Below are 22,990 nucleotides of genomic sequence, written 5' to 3' on the forward strand. Positions count from 1 at the left end.
TCAACCGTTAAATAACAGATTAAGGAAACTTTCTAATTAGAGAACGCTCCATCAGATGGGAAAATGCTGTCTAGTTAACCACAACAACAAATCCTGCGAAGGATGCTTTTCAGAGATTTGAACGGGAAAACCGATATTCAGAAACCAAGGTGTGATTGTGGATAATTCGGTGTCCCCTAAAGGGTGACAGAGCAACCTATTAACACGGACATCGGTGTTGCTATCCAGTGGCACTGTGACAATACTTCATTATACTTGCTGACTTCAATTACGATTTGTCTTTTTTACTTACTACCTAGACTACCAACCCGTGTTTTCGTAACCTTAATTTGGTAAGGGTTGGACATTTGTACTGTCACATATATTGAACTATTAAATTGAGGCAAATGTTAGACCAACAATGCCTATGCAATAGGGCTAATAAAGGGCAGGATTTAATCAACCATTTCTAATATGTTTAGAGTCCTTCAATATAAATAACATTTTCTTTATAATATGGATAGTTACAACTTCAGCGTAAGAACATTTGAATTTGGATCTGTTTGTAGTTTTCAGTGAGAAAAGCCAAAGGCCAAAACTAACACCTAAGGTTTACAGAAGAAAAAGGTTATTCAAGTGCAAATTAGTAGAAATGCAATTTTAAAAGCTGTAGACTCAGGTAGAAGCAGCTCACTGGAGAATTTGTTTCCAGATTGCAATGGAAATAACACCACGTATTTACAGAGAAATGTTGTTATAAACTTAGAATACTACCAGACTGTATTTGAGATCTTACATTGCTACATTAAGAAAGATTTTGATTGCCTTTATTTTTCAGTGCCTTTGCCTTTATTTTTTCAGTTGACCGCATTAAGGTTTCTCGCACTGTTGTGCAAACACAAGGGAGCCAGAGCCCTCAGAGGCTGAGTTAATTAGGATTTTTTCTGGCTGGCATATACAGATGAATTCGAGGCAAGATGATGCATGCAGTAGTTTGTATGTTAACCAGAAATGGTAAGAGCACTCTGTGTGCCTGGGAATAATTGATCTTGAACCCCAGCACAAAGCTACTAACGCCTGTTAGGCTGGGATGTCTGTAGGCCAATGTCCAGGGCTGTTTGACACAGATGAACACGTACGTTTGACTAATAGCAATGCTAATCATAATGCTAGAACCAAGTGGAAATGAGCACGAAATCCTGTAGTACCATCCAGGTTAAATGAGCATACGCTGCTGAACAAAATGAGTGAGCTAGGGCATGGAACATGCTTAAGGAGAAGATGGCCAACAGACCTGAGAAACGTCACCTGGGGAAGAGAACTACTCCCTCCTGCTGCTTCTCAGTGTGGCAGACGAGGGAACATCAGCTGATGCTTACCTTTGTGTTGGTAAGAGATGGTAACTTGCCTTTTCTTGGTCTCTACCACGAAATAGGGAGAGCTCTGGTAGTGGCTGTTGAGAGGATGAACTCTCCCTTGAGACAAAGAGCTGCTCCTCGGCTCTGCATCCAGCAGTTAGCAGCTCCCTTTCTTCCAAAGTTTCAGCAAACAGTGATTCCTGTCCAAGATTCAACAAAACACCTAACATGATTTTAAGAATGTCTCTGTTCTTCTGCTGGCCTACCTGAAGTTTAGTTTGTTGTATGTTTTGCTTTCAAAGAAAGGCCATTAATTACTGGTGCCAGGCATGTGCACCAGGCTTTATTCCAGAAACCCAGACCTTAAATTTAATGTCTTTTACATTAAATGCTAGACTGTGGACCTTCCTTACAATATCAACAGGACATCGCTTTCACTTACAGCAACTACTTGTCATAGGTCACTGTAGATCTAAATAGGATCCAAAATATTCTCTAACGGAGATATCAACTAGAAGGTTGGCCAAAAGTGCTTATGAAAAATCAAAACTATCTGAACAGCTGCTGGTAGGATTGGCTCGCCTGACTTTTTGCTCACAGTGATGTTATCCAGCAATGGTCTACCCATCCCAAAATAGGGACGTGTCTAGCTGTTACAGTGCTACCCGGGGATTTTGTATTGGCCCCCCACTAGCTGCCAGACTGTTGGTCTAAATCATACTCGCATTTTGGCCTTACCTTGCCAAGGAAGGACCCTACAGCACGGCCGGGAGGTCACAGAAAGGAGGCAATGCTTCAGCACAGCACGGGCTGGGCGAACAAAGCTCAAGTGTTAAACCACTCTCTCCATCACTCTTTTATTCTACCACAAGCAGGAGATGTGAAATCAAACTACAGATGCCGCAAGAGGAGACCAGCGTGCAGAGGGACGTTGCAGAGGAGACCGTTTATCAGCTGGTGTTTTCTTCACGTCTCAGTGTGAAAACTGGGAGGGCAACTGGCAAAAGAAATGCCGTTTAAAGCAGTCACCCAAACTGCATTTACCAGAAGCATTTTCAACACACAGGCCCCGTGTGAGCAGGTATAACTGAGCATCCGGAGAAGCAACGGGCCTGGCTGCGGGTCAAACAAGATAGTAAGTGCATCCATTTACGCGGGGCAGGCGTAGCACCCACTGCAGTAGCCAGACGAGGTGACCTCGTGCTGATCTCTGCCTTAGAGCCTGCTGGGGAAAGGGAGGAGGCACCAAACAGTACATGCTGGCAGAAACGTCAAAAATCGGGCACGCGGGATCAGGCAGCACCTCTAATGAAAAGATACACCTTGGTGTGACAAGTTTGCGTGAAGGCAACCAAAAACTGCTTTTGATGCAACTCGGGCTCTATCTTAGGCTGTTGCCTTCGAGCGAAGCGTTACGCCAAGACCTGTTTTGCTTTCCGAGTTCGACCATCTGAAGGCTGTTAGCGTGAGACACCGTCCTGCGACTGTAGCAACTCCTGCTGCCGTGCTCTCGTAAGGTAGGGAAGCTATGAAACAGTCCACGTGGAGCATGGCGGCAGCCCCGCTCTCCACAGCACAGTAGCTCCGATGCCACTGAGCAAGCCAGCAACTGTGGAGTAATTTGTCCATGCAGTAATTCACGCTGAACTTGAGCACTAATCAATTACTCCGTAAGGCTGTAAGATTACGAGGGACTCCTTTTAGGCTAGCGTTATCTGGAGCTTAAGATTTTGAGCATTAATTCACCAAAGAATGTAACTTTAAAAGATTTTCCATGCAGGAATGATGCGGGCGCGGGGTGGATGCAGAATGATGCTGGCACCCTGCCCCGGTGCCTCCAGCGGGAGCTCCTGCACTTGACTGCTGCCTGGCCTGGCCTCTAATCACGGATGCTACTGAAGCAAAATACTTCTTTATGCAGCTACAAAGTTCCAAAAATTCTTCGGTGACAGTTTTATTATGCTCAAAACAGCAAGGAAAATTGCTATTAATAAAAACTATAAACTTTTTTATCTGATGTTTTCACAACTAGTCTGAGCAATGGTGATATTATTTAGCCTCTTTGGCCTGATTGCCAGAACAGGCAGGAAAGCAAATTGCATCATTTCTCTAAAGCTTTTGTAGGCGTAGGCCTTACGAACCTTTTAAAGGAAAATCAATTAAATAAGATTCTCAGCGATGCCCCAGCTCCTGACTTGGTGTTAGCCTGAAGTTTATTCTTCACTTAAGAGGACTCCTCTTGTGGTGGAGTTTGCCATTCTAGATAATTCATTAACCTCATTTAGCTTTTAATTTTCAGTATCTCTGATGTCCTGTATTTGTGCAGTACGCTGCGCTGCCTCAAACATCTAGAACTCAAATTCAGTGCTGAAAACACTGACGTGGGAAGTCGTGTGAGCCCAACTCTGAGAATCATCCTTTTTTTATGGTGGGAGTCCTGCTAGGAGTTTATGGTCAGCCAAAACAGTCCTCGGCATCCCCTGAGCTTTGGGCTAAGCAGCAGCTGGCACAGCTTGGGGGAGGACAAGGACACCAAAATCCCCCTTTGGCTCTTTGACTGCCATTTGGCCAGCCTCCTTCGCCTGCAGAAAGAGATGAGGTGAAGGTATCTAACTGCACAGCTGTGACTCCTCTGCCTTACGGAGCAGGCTGGCACCGCGCCTCATCTGGAGGCTAACAACCTGGTATCTCTAATTCTGAAGTGCCGGCGTCTCTTTTTAGGTGAGTGTATAGATAGATGGCTGCTGTGCGACCAGCCAGCCCGAATGCAAGAGCGAAGTCGGCTCCTGTTCCTTGCGGGCAGAGCCCCTGCCTCCCATTTTCAGTGGGCTTAGATAATGGAAACGGCTAGATTTTTTTTGGCTACTTAAATAACAGTAATTGTTAAACTAATTTTGCCTGACTCCATGCAGCCTTTAGAAAATGGCCGTTAATCTCTGGTTTTGTGGCAAGCTGTACCAGACCACCACACACCTCTCTAAGGTTCCCTTGCTGCGTGCAAGGCACTTTCCAGGCAGTCGAAGATGCACTGCTCCTTTTCTGTCTGAGCTTCCCAGATTCTGGGACAAATATGTCAAGTAAAGCTATTTTAATCAATCCAAATTCCCTTTTTGGAAGCCATCCAAGGCAGCACTCTCTACACTTAGCATTGCACAGTTGAGATTGATTTTTCATTCTTCTCCTCTTTCCATGGACTAATATATCCATTCCCTTTTGCCAAGGAACTTCATAGCAGTAAATCACAGCAGAAGCAGTGTGTTCAACGGGAGGTGAATTTGAGGAAGCCTCTTCAAATTTAGTAAAAAACTAAGCATGCCATGTCTTTAGCATCCTGTTGATAATTTGATATGGACAAGCGTGCAATAACATGCCTACAGTATTGCAGCCTGGATCTTGAAGGCTCTACATCCCTGTATAACGTAGAAAGCCTGCAGCAATGTGAATACTAACTACATGAGATGGCAGCAGTTCTTGAACTTCACACCACAAGGAATGGACCTGCTGGGTGGATATTAGCCATCTGTGGGTTGCACTTTGAAAGTGCCTATTATAGGCTGAAGTCTCTCAGAAAAACCATAGGTGGCTTTAGGTCTGCATTTGCAAAAGCACTCATCTAAGAGTAGGTGCTTCAGCTAAATATCCTTGGTAAATAGCATCTGCTCTACTTGACAGAAAAGGGACTTAAAAGCTAGAATCTGAGGTGATGGTGATGGTCAGCCTTCCAGGTTCAGGAAAAACTGCAGAGGATGCACAGACCGCATGCAACATCAAATTTTGCTGGTATGCATTTTATCTAAGCCAAACCATGCCTTCAGAGGAACTTCCCTGTGCTTCATTTTGTAATTTCCACTGCCTCCTGCTCCCCTTCCTTGGTTAAAAGTCAAAAACCAGTTAGGTCGATTCTTGCTATTGAAAACCCAGGCAAAATTAACATGTTGGTAATGGCCCATTGCACATAAAAACCTAGCGAAAGTACTCCACAGCTTCAAGGCTTTATATAAAATAAATTGGATGCAGGCGCATCCTTCACCATCCTCTTAAGCCTGCCATCTGTGCAGACTAAAAATAAAGCAGCAGCTTAAGGAGAGGTTTGATAAAATGCATCCGAGAAATGCATTGGTAAAGCTCTGCCAGACTCTTGAAATGACTTTGAGACGCTAACCCTGCACGCTGCAGAGAGGCTCTTCGTAGCCCTCGTTATTCAGCCAGCCTCTACATGACCTGCTCGATGGGTAGGGCACTCCATCATTGTAAGCGAGACACTGGCTGGTGATGTCGCGTGGCCCAAGAGCGCCCTTCTCCATGAGAGCAAAGTTGCTGCCAAAACTGGCAGGAAAGGCAGATCTAATTCAGCCAACTTATTCACAGGGAGTAAAAAGGCAGCAATTAGCTACCTACAATTAACATAAGATCCTCAGGCACAAAGTGGGAATAATGAATGCATGTAGGGAAGCACCATCAGTTTGTGTGACATGAAACTTTCCATCCCCTCCATCAACAGCTGCTTGTGCCCTGCAGCTGGGGATTTCGGCCAGTGGGATTTAAGGTGGTGGCAGTTTCTGCCACACCAAGGTGGCAATGCAGGATGACAGTCGGGGTATCTCATGTTGCTCTACCTCTTATGTAACTTTTCAAACGATGTCCTTCCCTCACTGTTGCTAGCAATTACTACAGAACAGACAAATGAAATGTTGTAAGATACTATAAAATATTTATATATAAAAATACTTTGAGTGTTCTTACTATCTGCTTAATTATAATTAATTTAGAAGAATGACACTCAGAAGTGTAAAATCCTCAATTGATTAGACAGCAAATAAAATTGGTGCTGCTGCTGCCTTCCGTCAGCTGAAGCCCCAGCAGGCTCAGGAGTGACAATGGGATTGCATTAAGCAGCAATTCAATGAATTCACATGATGAATTCAAGGTGCCAGGAAAATAAATGGCTCAGCCGAAGTCTGACAGTGAATCAGTAAGAAAGACATCCATTAACAGAAATTAACGGGCTTGCTTGCTGCTTGTATTAGTTACCCATGAGGAGGGCTGAGCCAGCCCTTTTAATGGTAAATGCAGATAGTTTGGGGTGTTTTTCTTCTAGCAGCAGTTCAGAAAACTTGAGCAATTGCTGCTGATGAATAAGCATGATCTTAAAACTTCAGGACTTGACTACATCTAATCTCATAGTAGCAACAGTACAGTTGTAGCACTACTACCTAAGTATATTTGACAAGATATTAAATCAATCTGGTATAGGAAATCCTGCCATGCTGTGATAGTGAGATTAGTAGTTTAAATTAGAGATGAAACTTTCTCCATTAGGTGAGGCAATCCATGAATAAGCTCCCAAGGGTTAATACCATAATATTGCTGACAGCGTCACCTAATTCCATCTTCCAGTAACTCAATTCCTCCCCATCTTACTCTCTGACACAGGAGGGGGACACAGGACTGCGGTATTTTCCCCACGATGCTGTTTATGAAGATCACTCGCAGTGAGTGCGTGCACTCTCCATTTCTTCTTTCACTCTGAGCTTTTCCCTCCCTGCTAGAAGCCGAGGCAACCTCCTCAGGGGCCATTCCCCTTTCCCGCCGTTGGGTCAAGCCCAGGGAGGGCTCAGGGGCTGCCGCTCGTCGCCCACACCAGCCCCCTCAAATCTGCCTTTAGCAGTGTAAAGCTTTAATAACCCCACCTCCCGCCCCTCTAGCGCAGACAGCCTACCTGGACGCGCACGCTTCCCTCTCGAGTCGTGTGTTTTGACATTATCTGCTAAAGCAACGGCTCTTGCTTACTGTATCTTAGGACTCGCGGCAGTGGGCTCTGGACTTCCTGTTAATATAGTAGCATTAAAGAAAAATTAGAAAAAGGGTGTTAGGATTTTCTTTCTTAGCATTTCCAGCACTGCATCGTCAACTATCAGATTCTCAGAAAAATTCAGGATTAGAAACAGTCAAATATGGGTGTGCTTAGACAGCAAGGCAGAAGGCCCTTCTGCAGCCGAGGCTTACGGGAGCGAAGCTTTGGGAAGCACCTGACCTGAGGATCCCTGTCATGAACAAGAGCAGAACAGCTTCCAAGTGATGTAAACGTTTATTTGACTGTAACTGATAGCTGTGTTTTCAAGAGCACTCAATGCCCTGCAGCCATCAATATTCCCAAAAGCAACTCCCCTCACCAAAACCACAGCTCACCGGTATTTGTAACAACAGTAACAGATGCATAAGACAGAATCAGGATTTGTTTTAAGATGTTTAAAATAATTCTTTTTAAAAAAAGCATTTCTCCTTTAAGTTCACCCAAAGTCTAATTTTGATCTAAATATTTCCACATGTAAAAGACAAAGGAAGTGCGTTTCTGAGGAAGGCAGCAGCAACCTAGAAGACTGTAGGTGCCCTTCATGACAGCCCCAAGCATCACAGAGGAAGCTCTCCGTGGGAAGTATGGTTTGTTGTATGTGAGCTGGTCCCAGATAAGCTTGAGACAAGATGAACTATCTGTAACAGACTGAGAAAGCAAATTTAAAAATACAAAAATATTCCATGCAAATGGTTCAAAAAGTTTATTGAATATTTAATTTACAAAAATCATATCCCTATGAGGTGTTCTATGCAAAATTGGATAAAATAAATTGCATATAAAACCCAACCCTAGTAATGCAAATACAACACAGAAATGAGACCATGGAAAAAAAAAATAATCATGACACATATGACATTCATTAAGGATTGTCCCAACCATCCAAGAATTGGTTTAACATGATGCCTTTTTTGTAGATAATACATTTTACCATTTCATATGGGTTTTGTATATTCTGTTGGTCCAAATTTACAGTTTATAAAAATTCTTTGCATTCTTTCTTAGCTACTACACCAGTTCTGCCACTCCCATTTTGATCAGAAGGTGGAAACAGACAGTACATACACTGAACACATGCACCTATTAGATGCAACTTGCTATCTTTGGTAGGGACCCTAAATCTGCAGTGAAGTCAGCTTTCTAGAACTACAGAATTTTAGTTTTGGCAAAGAACAGGTTTAGTTTTGTTACTGAGTAGAATGTTACTGGCAGTTTCCTCTCATATGGTTTAAAAATTGAGATCGTTTATATGGGTTTTAAATCTAATCACTTGCATTAACATTCCTTGACTCAAATACGGTTACACGAAATGTCCGCTGCACAGCAGGCCACTCCCTGTATGAGCAAAGGATGTACTGCACACAACACAACTGCAATTCCATCCCGCTCTTTTTCTCCCCTTTAAAGCAATGAGGCTATTCCTGCAGGCAGTCACACAGTCACACAGGAGGCCAGTTCCCCTTTGAACAAGTAGGAATCTCACCAGGTGACTCAACACTTACGTAGTAACTTCTTCAAGTTTTCATGGGAAAGAGGGGGGGGCGGGTAACACAAACACAAAAAGTAAAGAAATTGGGGACAATCACTGCTGGAGTGTGTTTGCAGCCCTCCTCTGTGATAACATAGACAGAAGAGCAGGGGAAAACAAATAATGCAAGAGCCAAGGAACTTCACTTTAAAAGAGAAGGAAAAAGTAACCAGACTGTTTCCTTCGTAACAATATTCCATAAATACTGGACAGTATTTTATTAACTGCCATTTGCTGCAACTTTCAAGCATTCTCTTTGCTTTTTCACACACTATTTGGAAAAGAAAAGAAAAAACTTATGCACTGCTCTAGTCCTCCCCACTCCTGCTTAGTGGAAAGGCAAATAACCTGCATAGCCATGATTTTCTTAGCTGAAAACATTTAGTGGAAGACTAACTAGACTTAAACGCTAAGTATATCTGCTCACTTACTTATGAGTAAAACATGCAATATTATGACAGACAGCTAACTGTCCTTGAAAAGGCTTTTTCTGACAATTGCTAATTTGGCAGAGAAGAAATGTTTCCAAATGGATGAAAATCATTTTAAGAGCCTTAGTGAAGAACACAGTAGTTACAATATATTAGCGATTTCTGTGGCATAAACATTTTAAAAAGCATCAGCAAAGTATTAAATATAAAAGCAATATGTATATACCCCTCCATCCTCAGAAAAGCATCATGATTTGTAGTGTATTAAGTCAGATTTATTGACTGGGGAATTAAGGCATAACCAGTAGACAATAGTCTTTATTGTCTCAGCTCCACGTAATTCGCAGGGAACAACCCGTATCGGCCTTTGCAGACACCCCTCCACCAGCCGTCATCGATCATTTCTATATTTGTGATGATGTCATCTGGGTCAAAGGAAATCTCGTCATCACCCGCTGGAGAGAGAGTTGAAGAGGCTCAGTATTCACACAGGAGCAGTCCACACTACAATCTCACCTAGCAACGCACCATCGTTAAAAATAACACAGACAGCCATCACCTTCCTCTCTCCCATCAGGGCACCGGGCAATGACAATCTGTAAAGACGGACGCTTTCTCATCCTCTGGAGCAATGAGGTAGTTGGTCCTCATCTACTGCATTTTGGGTGCATTTCTAACTTAGAGCAGCAATTGCCACCTAACACACCAAGAACCACTTTCTTGATCTCTCCTCAGAATTAACCAGTCAAGACTTTAAACAACTACACATGCCAAGGGCTTATCAAGAGTGTTAACACTTGGTTAGAAAAGATTTTGAAAACTCTCACCATTTCCAGTATCAGTGGCTAGAAGTCTTCAAAAGTATCTCAATGCTATTGCTAAATCACTGAATTCCTAATTCTTTGCATCTTAATTTCATATATTACTACAAGACGAAAGGCAAAGGAAAAACCAGGCTTATCTGTGCAGAGTTTTCAAAGACATGGTTAAAAACCAAGAGCTTTGCTTACCAGCTTGATAATCATAAAGGGCTATGGCTGTAATTCCAAGTTCATTTTCATATTCATCATAAGCATTTTCTTCTAAAGAAAGAGAGAGGGAAAAACAAATTAAAAGCACGAAGCACACTACCTATCCATCACCCCGAGTTCTTTTCTATGGTGCTTCTCCTTTAATTCTACTGCTAACCCACACAAGAAGCAGGGAACAAACTATGCAAGTTTCTAGCAGTGCTGACATACCTTCTGAAATGGATTTTTTTCCCTAAGTCACACACAATTAAAGCCTGAAAGGAAGCACTCACAAGTAGGCATTTAATACAGTATAAAATAAAAACCATCAGCCCTATAACACTTTTGTAAAATGTGACAAAACAACTGAGCCCAAGATCACTGTGTAAGAGACCATTTACTACTTTGTTAAGGGTACATGTTGGGTGGGGGGAGGAAGGGCCCTGTTTAAAATTTCCAGGCTTTCATATCAGAGCAAGCAGGTTCTTCACCCCTCATTTAGTAATCAGAAGAGATGAGAAAAATGGGAATTTCAGTTTCATTAGTTTCCGACACCTTTACTCCGTTCCCTCATGAATCTCAAAGTCCAAGAACTCTTGACAGAATTTTTGCATGTTAAGCCAGTGCTGGCTCAACACACATTTAATCTCCATATCTGTGCTTTCTTCTGAAGTTGAGCTGCATTACACAGGATGGAAATGGTTACCCCTACATTTCTATTTGAACTGACACTCTAGAGAGCATTGTAATTATTCTAAAACCATCTCACAGAAGTTAAGTAATTTCAACCTTGCCCTAGCCATATCTTAATTTCCTAATTGATGTTTGTTGGAGAAGAATCTAGAAAGTCTCATCAGACTAAAACTTTCGAAAACTAGGACAGCTTGCTATCAGCACAGCTATGCATTAAGTCACTGCCCAAGGAAATAATCTTTGTCTTAAAGGGTTTCATATCAGAAACAAACACTCTACCTGCTTGGTAATGGTCTCCTGCCCCTGCCACTTCATAGACAGTCTCCGGTTCATATTCTGCCTCTCGCTGACTCACAGCTTCTTGGTAGTCCGACTCTGCAGCTTTGTATCCGGCCTCTGGCTCACGTGCAGCTGAGTATGTTGCACTGGAATTCTTGTAGGCAGACTCTGCTTCATAGGAAACTGCGTCCTGCAGAAATACGGTGAGGTTCGTCAGGGTTTTGTAAAAAAAGGTTCCTACACTTAGGATCAAAAACCAGGTACTGAAAGTGATTCTAACAAACCTCGTAGAGTGGGCTTGAGGGTGCCTTCTGCTCAGCCAGCTGTGTGGTAGGAGATGGTGGTGGAGTTTGTTTTTTGGCTTTAGCTTGTTCCTAAATTGAAGGGCAAGAAAAACTTCAGTGCAGTTTAATCACCAGTGTCATGACACCGAACAAGAAATGATCTTCCATTAAGACAGACAGACAGCATATTCTGCAATGAACTGATGTGAGCACAAAACTGAAGAGGATGGAACCGGCTGGATCGTTAGACCTGCCTGAAGGTTTAGACTGGCTGTACAGTAAAGCCCCAGAAATACAGCAAAGCAGAAGAGAAAAAAGTGAAGAAACAGAAAACACATAGTATGTGTGCATACATGTGTTTAAAAACAGAGTACCCAATGTTCTTTGGCACACTTCCATAGGAGCTGCAGGGTTTCTATGTTCAATAAATTCATTCAGTTCATTAGGCTGGCTGGGCCTCATGTCCCATTTTAGCACAAGTTTAGAGAACCTGGAGCCTGCATGTTCTAATTATACAACTGATTTATTATCTTTGATGAGAAACAATCCTGCAAGCTCTTGCAGGTCTGCAAAACACCTGTCAAGGCAAAAGACTGAATAGCTCGGGCAAAATTAAGTCCTATATACCGACAATGAGGGGATTCAAACGTTCCCAAGAGTTATATGTGGTAGAAATAAAAGCAGTATTGCTATTGTATTCTGCAAGACAAAGAACGGGGATCTGAATGAAGTGTTCTGGCACTCAAGCGCTTCACGCTGTGCCATCCCACCGGTGATTCAGAGGGCAAATCCACAATCATCATTAGAAAGCCATTCATTAGGAAGCCAGGATACCATAGAGCAAGAAACACTACATTGCTTGCATGACTTAAAAAAAGACTATAAGCTAGCTACTTCATTTTGCCTCTCTTTACCATAGGGAAAAAGAAAACTGTGGATCTAGGGCCAAACTTTTTTCTTTATTGCAAAAAATAAGAGAGAATAAATATTATGGGAGACTGCACACTCCAGTAGTTTAGGTCCATCAGGCTGTGACTCCCCAAAGGATCCCAGGAGAAAGTGTAGTCCAGAGATGAAGCGATAGGACTCTGCTAGGAAAAAATTCTTCCTTTCCTTTGTCACAGCTCAGAAAAAATACATCTAACAAAGCAAGCAAAGCGTGTCTTGAGAACGGAGCCAGTTTTGAAGACAAATTGAAGTTAATGCTGTGCTTTCTGGAAAAAAATCTGTCCTGAGGCGAACGGTCCTCTCCCACTTTAAACTCCTGTGCTACATTTAAAAAAGCACAGCAAAGCGTTTATTACAAGTCAAATCTAAGTTTGGGGACAAATTAAGTAGTATCAAACCATTAACAATGTCCAACACGGGAACAATTTGAATGATTTGTCCCAGGAAACAGATCTGCAATCCAGCCTACAGTTTGGGATAGCCACAGCATAACTGCCATAAAACATTTAAATTGAATGTCCCCCCTCAGGCTAGGTTTCTTTCACACTGGAACGCTCCATGTGAAAGAGCGTCCTACCTTGATTCTCTAAGGTAGCAGAGGCTAACTAAATTGTGAGGCACCCGTCAATTCAAACCAGCAGTTAAAGAAGAGCTCCCTGCACACCATTTGTGACTTATGTGAAAAGCAAAACAGAAAAAGGATTACCAGTAAACAGGGCTCTTGAAGGAATGCAGTCCATATGTACATTCCCATTGTGGGAGTACATATGCCCACATACTTCCTTAAAGTGAGAGAACTCTCTGTCTGTGCAAGGAAGTTCACTTCAAGAAATAAAGTTCACTTAAGTCAAGGTCCATCCCCACCCTTTACAGCATCTGTGGATGGTGTGCTTACATCCCTCCCCTTTTCATGCTCAGGTTGTGATCAAGGGGCAGTGCTGCCAGTGCTGTTTCAGCTTCCCCTTAACCTCATCCTCCCTCCCTCAGTGTCTGCAGAATCACACAATTAACCATGGAGATGTTCAGTCTAGAAGAACATTAATCATCTGGTTACAGTGAAATTTAAATACCAGCTTTCGAAAAAAACTTCAAATGTGTCCAGGCAACAGAATCTTTGATGAAGCATAAGAAAAATCAACCATAATGGCTTGAATTTAACCCACACTTACAGCAAAGATAACAGTAAAGAAACTCATTTTTGAGACGGGGCGGGGGGAGACGTAGCAGTTCAATGACTCATGAGAACCTGTGTTACCCTTCTGGAGAACTTGTTTCCTCAGCAGGAGAAAACCTCAATGAAAAGCTAAAATAGCTAGCAAAAGCCTAATTTCACCACCCTCCATCTACAGATCATACTTATCAGCATATGATCACCCAAAATGAATGGCAAGAGAGCTAATGGAGAAGCTGAACTTCTTCCCCCTCTCGGCCCAGACTACAAACCCATGCAACGGAAGGGAATACTAAGCAAAAAGCCTGACTACTTTGCAAGATACACGTGATCAGTACTTCCTCTTCACTGGTTAAAAAAATGGCTCCAACTGGCTTGGAATAGGAATCGTCTAATAAAGAACCACTGAGCAACTGTAGCATGAAGATTCAAGATTGAGATGAGCAAGACAGTCAAACTGTTCTACAGGTCAGACAGAGAACTGAAGAAGTCACTGAAAGGCAAAGACCCGGTACCAAAATGCACAGGCCACATTGGGACAATGAGAGCCAACAGGATGATGTCCTGCCTTATCCTAACCACAGCGCTTGGCAGCAGAGGTACTTGGAGAAATGCATACACCAGTCCATCTGGCCAATCTCAGGGTCATACCCAAGACCAAGCCTGGACACAAAACCTTCTCTGAAAAAGAAGCATCAATACTTTCTGTGTCAGCTGTGCAACCTTCCAAAAAATTCATACAGCCACCAGAGCAGATTTCCCACTTCTCGCCGAGGACTGCAAGACAGCTCAACTATCAGAGCTGAAGGACTGACACGTATGAACTTCAGAGAGTCCTGTTCTCCCCACACCTATCGCTTAGGGCAACTACTGCCTTGAGGAAACAGAGGATCTCTCCTAAATCGTATTATACCTTCATCATTCATAAGGAGAGCAGGAAAGCTCTGTCCTCCCATTTACAAATGGACCATATCTCCAGAGCACTGGCACATAGCTGCTGCTCCTTGTGAAAATGCAACTGTGCTCCAATGAAATCACACAGTATTTTAGAATATACTGATATCCCTACTTGTCAAGATAGAGGGAACATAAAGGGCATGCCCCTGGAGACATGGCTGCCGCCACATGAAGTACCTCCTTGTACCTTGAGGAACATCAACCTGCTTGTAGCAAAGATGCAGAGCAAAAAACATACATAGAATACAAAAAAGATCAGCATGAGGTATCAGAGTTGCCATATGCCCTAGAAGAGAGACACTTTCATAAGATAGTTGCCCAAGAGGTGAAGCACTGAATTAAGGATAAAGTATCCTGGGATCCTGCAACAAGAGAACTCTTACCATCTGAGAGTTGGTAATTGCTCTGTGACAATGAGTCGTTTTTTATTTCAGAACATACAATTTAAGACCGAGGCGTTCAAGGATGGACTGCACTGTTTACAAGAACTGGTCTTTTGTAGAATCTGGTAGAAACAGCCAAGCCGAAGTAAGGAAGTTAACACTCCTCGGTTGAGGAGTGTTGCCTAGCAAGTGCCACCAGCATCTTGAAGATGACCCAAGAAGCTTCAGACAGGCTAACTGAGAAGTCCTAAAACCACCAGACACCTTGTCTCAGAATGATGCAGAAGTAGTGATGATGGAATGGAGTTACTGACAGGTGAAAATACACACCTCAGAAAAAAATGAAAGAGCGGGATGAATGCTGTGAAAGTCCATTTTTCCTTTGGGACTGATACTTCTTAGCAACTCCTGGCAGTAACTGGAAGCAAGGGCTGTCCAAAGTGATCTCATGGGTGCAGCAACGGCCTTATTAACAATGCAACACTTGTGATATCCATCAACCTTTATCATGGTTCTTCCTTATTTGGAGAACTGTGACAGTATCTGCTGAATTAAATCCTGCGAAGATAACAATGCTACTTGCTGTTAAGTCACCAGTCCTAACGCTATCCAGATCCAATGTGCTGACAGAGGAAAACAAGTGCCAAGAAAACAGAGACCTCCTGAAGGAGTGAAGATGCACTTTCAAGAGCAATGTACACCTCAAGGCTGTCTCCAAGTTGTGTCCAAAGCCAGTATTTGTTCCCATTCTTTGTCACCCCATGGAACAGACCCCAGAGCTGAGACACTACAGCTCTTTTACTAGAGTTGCAGCGTTGGTGGCAAGGACAAGGACTGTGGAGGGTAAGGAATGAAAAATCACTTTGTTAGGGAAACAACTAGGTGTTATACCTAGATACTCATGATGCATAAACACACTGAGACATGATGGGAACAGTGGACAGTTCAGGAGCAGAGACAGGCTGGCAATAGCTAAAGGAGCTATGGGGCTACCAGCTTAACTGCTACACCAGAAGAAGGTGGCGACACATGCTGAAAGCATTTTGCTGTGGCTCTGAATGAGCAGTTGCTGAGGCATTCAACTTTCCTCACGTGAAGAGCTCCCAGAGTAACTGTACAGACTGGATGCATTTCGGCTTTACCGCTCTGCAGAGAGGGGAACCAAGTGACTCTCCTCAAGGCAAATGTTCAGCTTTTCTCTGTGTGGCTCAGTGCTGGAGGCTGATGCCAATGCTGAGAATGACACAGAGCAGTCCAAGTTGACCAACACTCAGAGTGGCACCCTGGAGCAGGCTCGCTGACCTTACCAAATAGGAAAGACTGAATTCTCAACTTCAGCTCTTTACCTCTTCTATTCCCAGCTTTAAGAGAGTGGCAGATGCTGTGTTAAAGGTGTAACATGTTTTTCTCCAGGACAGTAAAGAAACACAAATAGTGGTTGGGGGAAGGTATTACAAGTCCACAGGGATGAAAGGCAGCGTTAGAAGAAATCACTGATACACAAAGATGAACTCCCATTCATCTTGTGATACATGTATGCAGTGAACATATGCTCACACTGTACATCTTGAAGCCATAAGGCAAAAGAGGTGACAAGCTGAAAGAAAAAAGGGAAACAAAAAAGCTGCAATCACTTTAGATGAAGAGACTTGATTTAGCCCATAAAGCTAGAATTTCCTAAATTTCAAAGACAACTCAAAAGGAAGTTAGCAGTTTTCAGAAGTCAAACTATACAGGAGACACATGAGCCATGCAGTTTCAGCACAGCAAAACTAAAGAGCTATCTCAGAAGCAGCACTTGCCTGCACACCTGTGAACAGCAGAGTTGAGAAGCCAAAACATTGAACTGGGCAGGGGAACTGATTTGGGTTAACTAGATGTTTTATTTGTTAGGGTTAATTTTCCACTTTTGTGAGACTATACAGGTGCTTTGCTGGCATAAGGAACAAGGTAGCTCAAAAGTGTTTCCATTAGCAGCCATGCTGGTTTCGGCTAGCTTAGTTAATGTGAAGTAACATGCAGTTTCACTGCAGTGTATTTTCGTCAGTTTAGGAAGATCTGGAGCTAGGTTACTGTAAGACCATCATGCATTTAGTTTTTCATACTTGTAAAACAAATTATTTACACCAAGTCTACATTTGCAACGAATTAGACCATACTGATGGAATGGGATGAATACCACACCCTGACATACTGTAGCAGCATCCTGCTAAGGGGAAGTACCTACCACATCTGAGAAACCAGTCACTGGGTCTGCCGCATTTGTTGTTAAGTAAAGATCTGAGAAACCATCTGATAGTCTTTCCTGGATTCCAGATGTCTCTCAGAGGATGCTGAGACAAGTTCATATGCAGGAAGATTTATTAGTGGGGTCTGCAGCTGGTGGCATACATTGGCCCTAACAATGAAAGATACTTTTGGCAGAAAATAAAAACAAAAGAAGAGAAGGAGAGAAGAAGGAAACAGGAAAACTCCAGGAAATGCAGTGATGAGGTCCCAGACAAGCATTCTCCTCTGGGACGGTCTCTTCAGCATAGCAAGTGGCAATGATGCAGATGGCGAGGATGACCATTGTTCCTGCACTTCTCCTTGAGTACTACACACTTTTCATCAGGACCCACTCAATCTCCTTACTGGCTATTCCTGCTTGGGACACTATTCCACTAGTTGGAGCATGCTGTTTTGGCATCAGTGTTGCATCCTGGTTGGCTGTTAAGTCTCAGGGCATATGTATGGCTAAGTAGCATTTATTCAGAATTTAAAACACTACCATCTTTTTGTGTCCTATGTTTAGTCTTCTCTAGCATAAACTAATACCTGTAACACAGGAAGCGAAGAGGGGGAAGGAGGGACTATTCCTACACCAGCATCAATTGCTTTCCACTCCCTGCCCTAATATCAGGGTTTGTAGGTATGAGGCTATGAAATCAGAATAACAGCATGGGACCATAAAGGAAACTGCCACAGAGGCTCTGGACAAAGACAGCTACAGCAGCTTGCATGAAAAGTTACACAGCTGCAGGCAGCAGGCCCTCAGGATCACTGGTGATAAGGCATCTCGGGCATTGTGTAACGAAACAAATGAACAAGACACGAAGGACAAGTTACTATTAACACACTAGTCTTTCCATCTCAGCAGCACAGTTTCCCCAAATATGCAAATTCAATAAAAGGTAAGATTAGTTTCTGATTAAACATTTCCTGGAATTATTTTGCTTATGAATAACACAAAAATCACAAAGCTTTTAACCATGCCAGTGCTAAACTAATTTTCTTAATTACCAAGCTAAGATTCAGTTAACATTTGGAAGATTATTTCCCCTAACCTCACGGGTGTATGCTATACCAATGGGTGATACTACCTTCCACAATACTTCCACCAATTCCAAAAACCAGCATCACCAACTATCACCCTGGTATTAAACTTGTTCTTCAACAAGCATTCATATAGGGCCTTTTGGGGATCACATGTCTCTCCCCTTATGAGCTCCTCTATGCCCGAGGGAATCTGGTATTGCCAAAAGGCAGAAGTACAGTAGGAAAAGGTCTGCAGAGATTAGTGCTCAAGACTAGCATACTTATTTTGGGATAAGCAAAATAAATAAAAAAATATATGTGGTATTGAGTGTTACCCTATTACCCTATCTGATCTACATACGGTGCATGTTGGTAGATGGCTGGAGTCGCAAACAGGTAAAACACAGACACAAACACAGGCAAACACACAAAGAGCTTTACAGCCTAGCTGAAAAGAAGGAAATTATCAGTTCTTGAAAGATTCTCTTTTCTCCTAACATTGCATTGTACACACCAGACACACTGCTCAAATGGGATTTGAATCTTACTGACCTCCAGCTTCCTTCGAGCCTCTTCCTGTTCTTGTTTCTCCCTGGCCATTCTTTGTGCTCTCTCAGCTTCTGCCTTTCGTCGGTCTTCCTGCTCTTTTTCCTTGGCTAAGTTTTCAAAGTTAGCTCGGATGCTGCTTGTTTTATTAGCAACTGTAACATTTCAAAAAATTAATCAAATGGTTTTGTTTAAGGTTCTGTATACAGGTAGCCTGGAATGAGGTTTTGGTACAAATTTCTGCTAGGATTGAACATGTTTCTGCTTTTCTGCTCTCTGAGCTCACAGCCCATTCAGGAAAGTCTTTCTATCCCTCTTTCTCCTCTCTCCTTCCAAGTCCAAACCTCTTGTGCACCACATTTCTCTTACAAAAAAACCTCCTATAACACTTCTCCCTCCACTCCCTCACGGTACAGTCTCCACCACTCCACTCCCCTACTCAGTCTATTCTCCACTCTGATGCTTTTTATTCTCCCTCCCTCAACTCTGATGACCCTTAAGGGAAAAAGAAAAAAAAAACCCCAAAACCCGCAACAAACTGAAACAACCTCTAAAGGGAGGAGGGAGAGAGTAGTAGAGGTTGCTAGAGACCTGCAGATAGAGCAGTCCTCTCCAGATGGGTTTTACTCCTCACTACTACAACAGTAATATTCTGGGCTTTTGAACATTATTACCTCCAAAGAAAGGATTTGGGGCCAATGCCTTACCAGCTTCTATTGGCTTGGTCTTCTGATAAGTTGATGCTGGTTTCTCAATATCTTCAAAAGTTGCTGCATTCTATCAATAAGGAGAAAAAGAGTAGATTTAAAAACCACAAATTCATTAAGACATTCAGACAGCCTTAATCTGTGACATTTTATTGTTATATTGCTCCTATGGCTTTTTTTTTTATAAGACCAAAACAAACTCAGGAAGAATCAAAATTTGACAAATTTAATAGATCCTTCTGTAAGTCAAACTATATAAGAATTAATCTTCAGCAACAGGTTTAAACACATTAAAATCCTATTAATTAAAAAAAATGTGGTTTATGAACAGATGACTTATCGGAACTAAAAACAAGGCACCGTCCAAAACATTTATTTTGTAGCTGTTGCTGTCCTAATTTACATTATGCAGGATTTCTACCAAGGTAAAAGCATCCAGTTCGCTTAAAGAAGAGATTGTTAGAACAGGGGGATTATTTTGAGAATAGCATTCAAAATACAAGGTTGTTTTTTTTTTTAATGAATGGTCCTGAATCTTGAAGCACGAAGTTGAAAAAAAAAAAATCCTACAGACTTTCAGACTCTGCTACTTTCTCACTTTTAAATGTCCTACATAAAGCTGAGAGTAAATTTATTCAGTAGATAAATCTCAGGGAGGACTTTTTCATCTTCTAGCTTTTTAAATTTAAAAATGGAGAGGTAGAAAGAGGGTATCAGCTGCCCTATCTTTCACTGTTAATAGAATACTAAAATAAATTCTCCTAAAGAGAAGGTCCTTGATAATCAATGTGGGCAAAGTTGGTAGATATCAGACACCTATTTTAAGCAGTCCACTAAAAGGACAACCTCAAGATACAAGGCATGTGTTAGAAGACATGACTGAAATGGTGGAATTAATGGATTTTCTCATTCTTTCATATAAATTTTGCTATTCTTTCATTTCAATGCTTCCGTTTTCCCTACTTAAATATACATATACTGCACATACATATGCACATACCTGTGTGAATAAACTGGCATCAGCTCTGTGTGTATAAACTTGCTTTTTAAAGATTCAGAAAAGCACAGAACTCTACTGTTAGGCTGGAGAAGTATCCAGAAATAAAGAGCTGAACACTACAGATCTAACCAGACTATTTTGTATCCCTACAGACTATTTAAGTCATGGGTCTCTTAAGCAACTTACCTTATCCATCCTATCTTTCTGCACACCATACTTCCCACCAAATCCTTTTGAATAATCTAAAAGCAGGATAAAAAGGTTAGAGTAGAGAGTTTGTTGTCCCTCCCATCTTCCTGCCAAATGCAAATAGCCATTTCAAATGCAGTTAGCCATTTCAGCTGCATGCAGAGATACAGTGACAGCCGCCAAAGAAAATGCAATTTGTTTTTTGATGCAGAAAGGATACACAACTGCAAGAGCCTTCAGGTACACCAGCAGATGACAGATTGTGGGCCACATGCATTCTTTGAGTAAACATTAAGCTGAGGATTGATAAGGTATCAAGCAAGGAATAAGGGATGAGCCCTTCTAATGCATCACTTCTGTAACACAGCCTTTCACAGCACCAATTCTTAGCCCTCTGCAGTAATTATATAATCTAAGCCATTTTGCTTTGCTCAAAGGAGCGATATCCAGTCTTCGGTGACCACAGAGGTGTTTTGTTCTCTTTAACTTGGTAAATTCTATGAATGGCAGGAAAATATAACAAATTTCTAATTCCAGTGGATTTGGTCGTGAACCCAACTGATGAACAGTAAAGCCATTGGTAATAACTCCTGCTCTCCATGTGGAAAGGGGCAATTCCACAAGACAGCACGAGCCTGCAACAACTCACCATCACAGAAATAGGGTGGCCATGCTATTCCGCGCCACCCCTGAGCTACACACTCACTGACTCTAGCACTTGTTATACTCCAAAATCTGTTTAACTCACTAGTGGCATTAACAAGGAAAACAACCACCCTAACAAGAGCAGCTTTCTGCTCTTTCTAGTGAGTTATAATCAGAGAAATGTCTGACGAGCACCAGAGCCAGTGCAACAGAAGCAGCAAGACTGTGTCGCTGGAAAAACACCTCTTTCTGGTGGCAGTGAGCTGTAGGAACGTGCCCTTAGACTCTGTAGACAGACAGGCTTTCCTATACGTCCCTGGAATACAATTACACCTTCTCCTCTCAGTCCCAAAGCCACTTGGGGTCCCCTAGCCAGCTATTTTAGTGTTTGTACTTGGGCTCTGCTAAGGCATATCTGATGCTCTAAAAGTTTGAATTTGTGTTGCTGTAGCACAGAAAAATATTGACTATCAGAATGAACAACCTCATTTTCTTCAGCTTTGTATGTATTTTCAGCCAGAATAAATATACTACACTTACATTTTCCTGATCCAGACTTCTCACTTTAAGATAACGGAAAACCAGGAATTCATGGTTTGTACCCCAACTATTTCACAATGAATAAAGAGAGCATTATAACAGTATTTGCTCATCCAAGAACCACAAACATTCCCTACTTCTTGTTTTAAAGACTACAATAATTTTTAAATGATCTTGCCATAACCCATTGCTTGTTAATGGTTACATGCATGGTCCTTATCTATTTTTCCACCAATTTATCTAGGCAAAACTTCACATTTAGACTCTTAAAACTGGTAACCATGACGTCATTTTATCATCATACTAATAATAATGTTGTTATTATCACACTGTATGTATAGCTATTAACTAAATGCGTAATGTTGTAGAGCTTTTAACGAAACATTGGATATCTGTTTCCTGAATACAGGCTTGCTTTATGTAACGTTTTAAGAATAAAATGGAAGAACATTGCTAGATCATGTAGGAATAGAAGCGCAAGAAAGTGTCTGCACAATACTCGCATCATTCTACGCAGACAACTATTTAGGACTGTGTGAGAAGTGGCTGCACTGTTAAGAAAGTAACAAGTGAAAACGGTGCCTTGTTGAGATTCATGCTTGGCTAGTTTCTCCTTGTAATCAAACCCCACAGCAGATGGGTCCTGCCTTTCTGTCTGTACACCAAATTTCCCTCCGAAACCACTCTTATAGTCTGAAAAAGCCACATGTAATAAATTAAAATGAAGGGAGGAAAATAAATAAGTTTAGTCAGAGACATTCAAAATCATTTTGCAATATTTTCAATCACCGATAATTTTGGTTGGTGAAAAAAAAAAATCTCAAGACACTTTTGTAAGAGTAAATTCAAAAGAAGTTTCCACCTGAGATTAGCAAGAGATCAATATGATTTATCAGACATAAGAACACCATTCTGAAGTCACAGAAAAAAAGCACTTCTCAGTATTTTTCATACACACTACATAATGCACTTGCATTTGATCAACATTATGAACACAAACACACACATAGTATTTTCATCAAAACAACATACAACAGGATACAAAAGAATAAAATGAGCTTCCTTCACCAGTGTGGTTAACATTTGTACACTAGAGAACTGACTTTTAAAGAGGTGTTAAGATAGGGTCCCACAGAGACTATCCTCCAGATACTCCTACACAGCATTGTTTAAAGAAGGAATATTCCTGCT

General features: G+C 41.9%; 1 protein-coding gene across 2 annotated transcripts in view; it reads right to left on the minus strand.

The window, feature by feature from the left end:
* Positions 1-9,023: 9,023 nt before the first annotated feature.
* CTTN (cortactin) overlaps positions 9,024-22,990 on the minus strand; it is a 23,301-nt gene continuing 9,334 nt past the window's right edge. The window contains exons 9-16 of one of the 2 annotated variants that reach the window (XM_010286934.1): positions 22,382-22,492; positions 20,612-20,667; positions 19,426-19,495; positions 18,725-18,873; positions 11,417-11,506; positions 11,133-11,322; positions 10,161-10,232; positions 9,024-9,605 (exon numbers count right to left, since the gene is read on the minus strand). In XM_010286934.1, coding sequence (XP_010285236.1) covers positions 9,469-9,605; positions 10,161-10,232; positions 11,133-11,322; positions 11,417-11,506; positions 18,725-18,873; positions 19,426-19,495; positions 20,612-20,667; positions 22,382-22,492 — 875 coding nt within the window. In that variant the 3' untranslated portion in view covers positions 9,024-9,468. The remainder of the gene's footprint in view (positions 9,606-10,160; positions 10,233-11,132; positions 11,323-11,416; positions 11,507-18,724; positions 18,874-19,425; positions 19,496-20,611; positions 20,668-22,381; positions 22,493-22,990) is intronic. The other variant, XM_010286935.1, reaches the window with a different exon arrangement.

This window comes from Phaethon lepturus, unplaced genomic scaffold (assembly GCF_000687285.1).
Source record: "Phaethon lepturus isolate BGI_N335 unplaced genomic scaffold, ASM68728v1 scaffold25645, whole genome shotgun sequence".
In the NCBI taxonomy this organism is placed as follows: Eukaryota; Metazoa; Chordata; class Aves; order Phaethontiformes; family Phaethontidae; genus Phaethon; species Phaethon lepturus.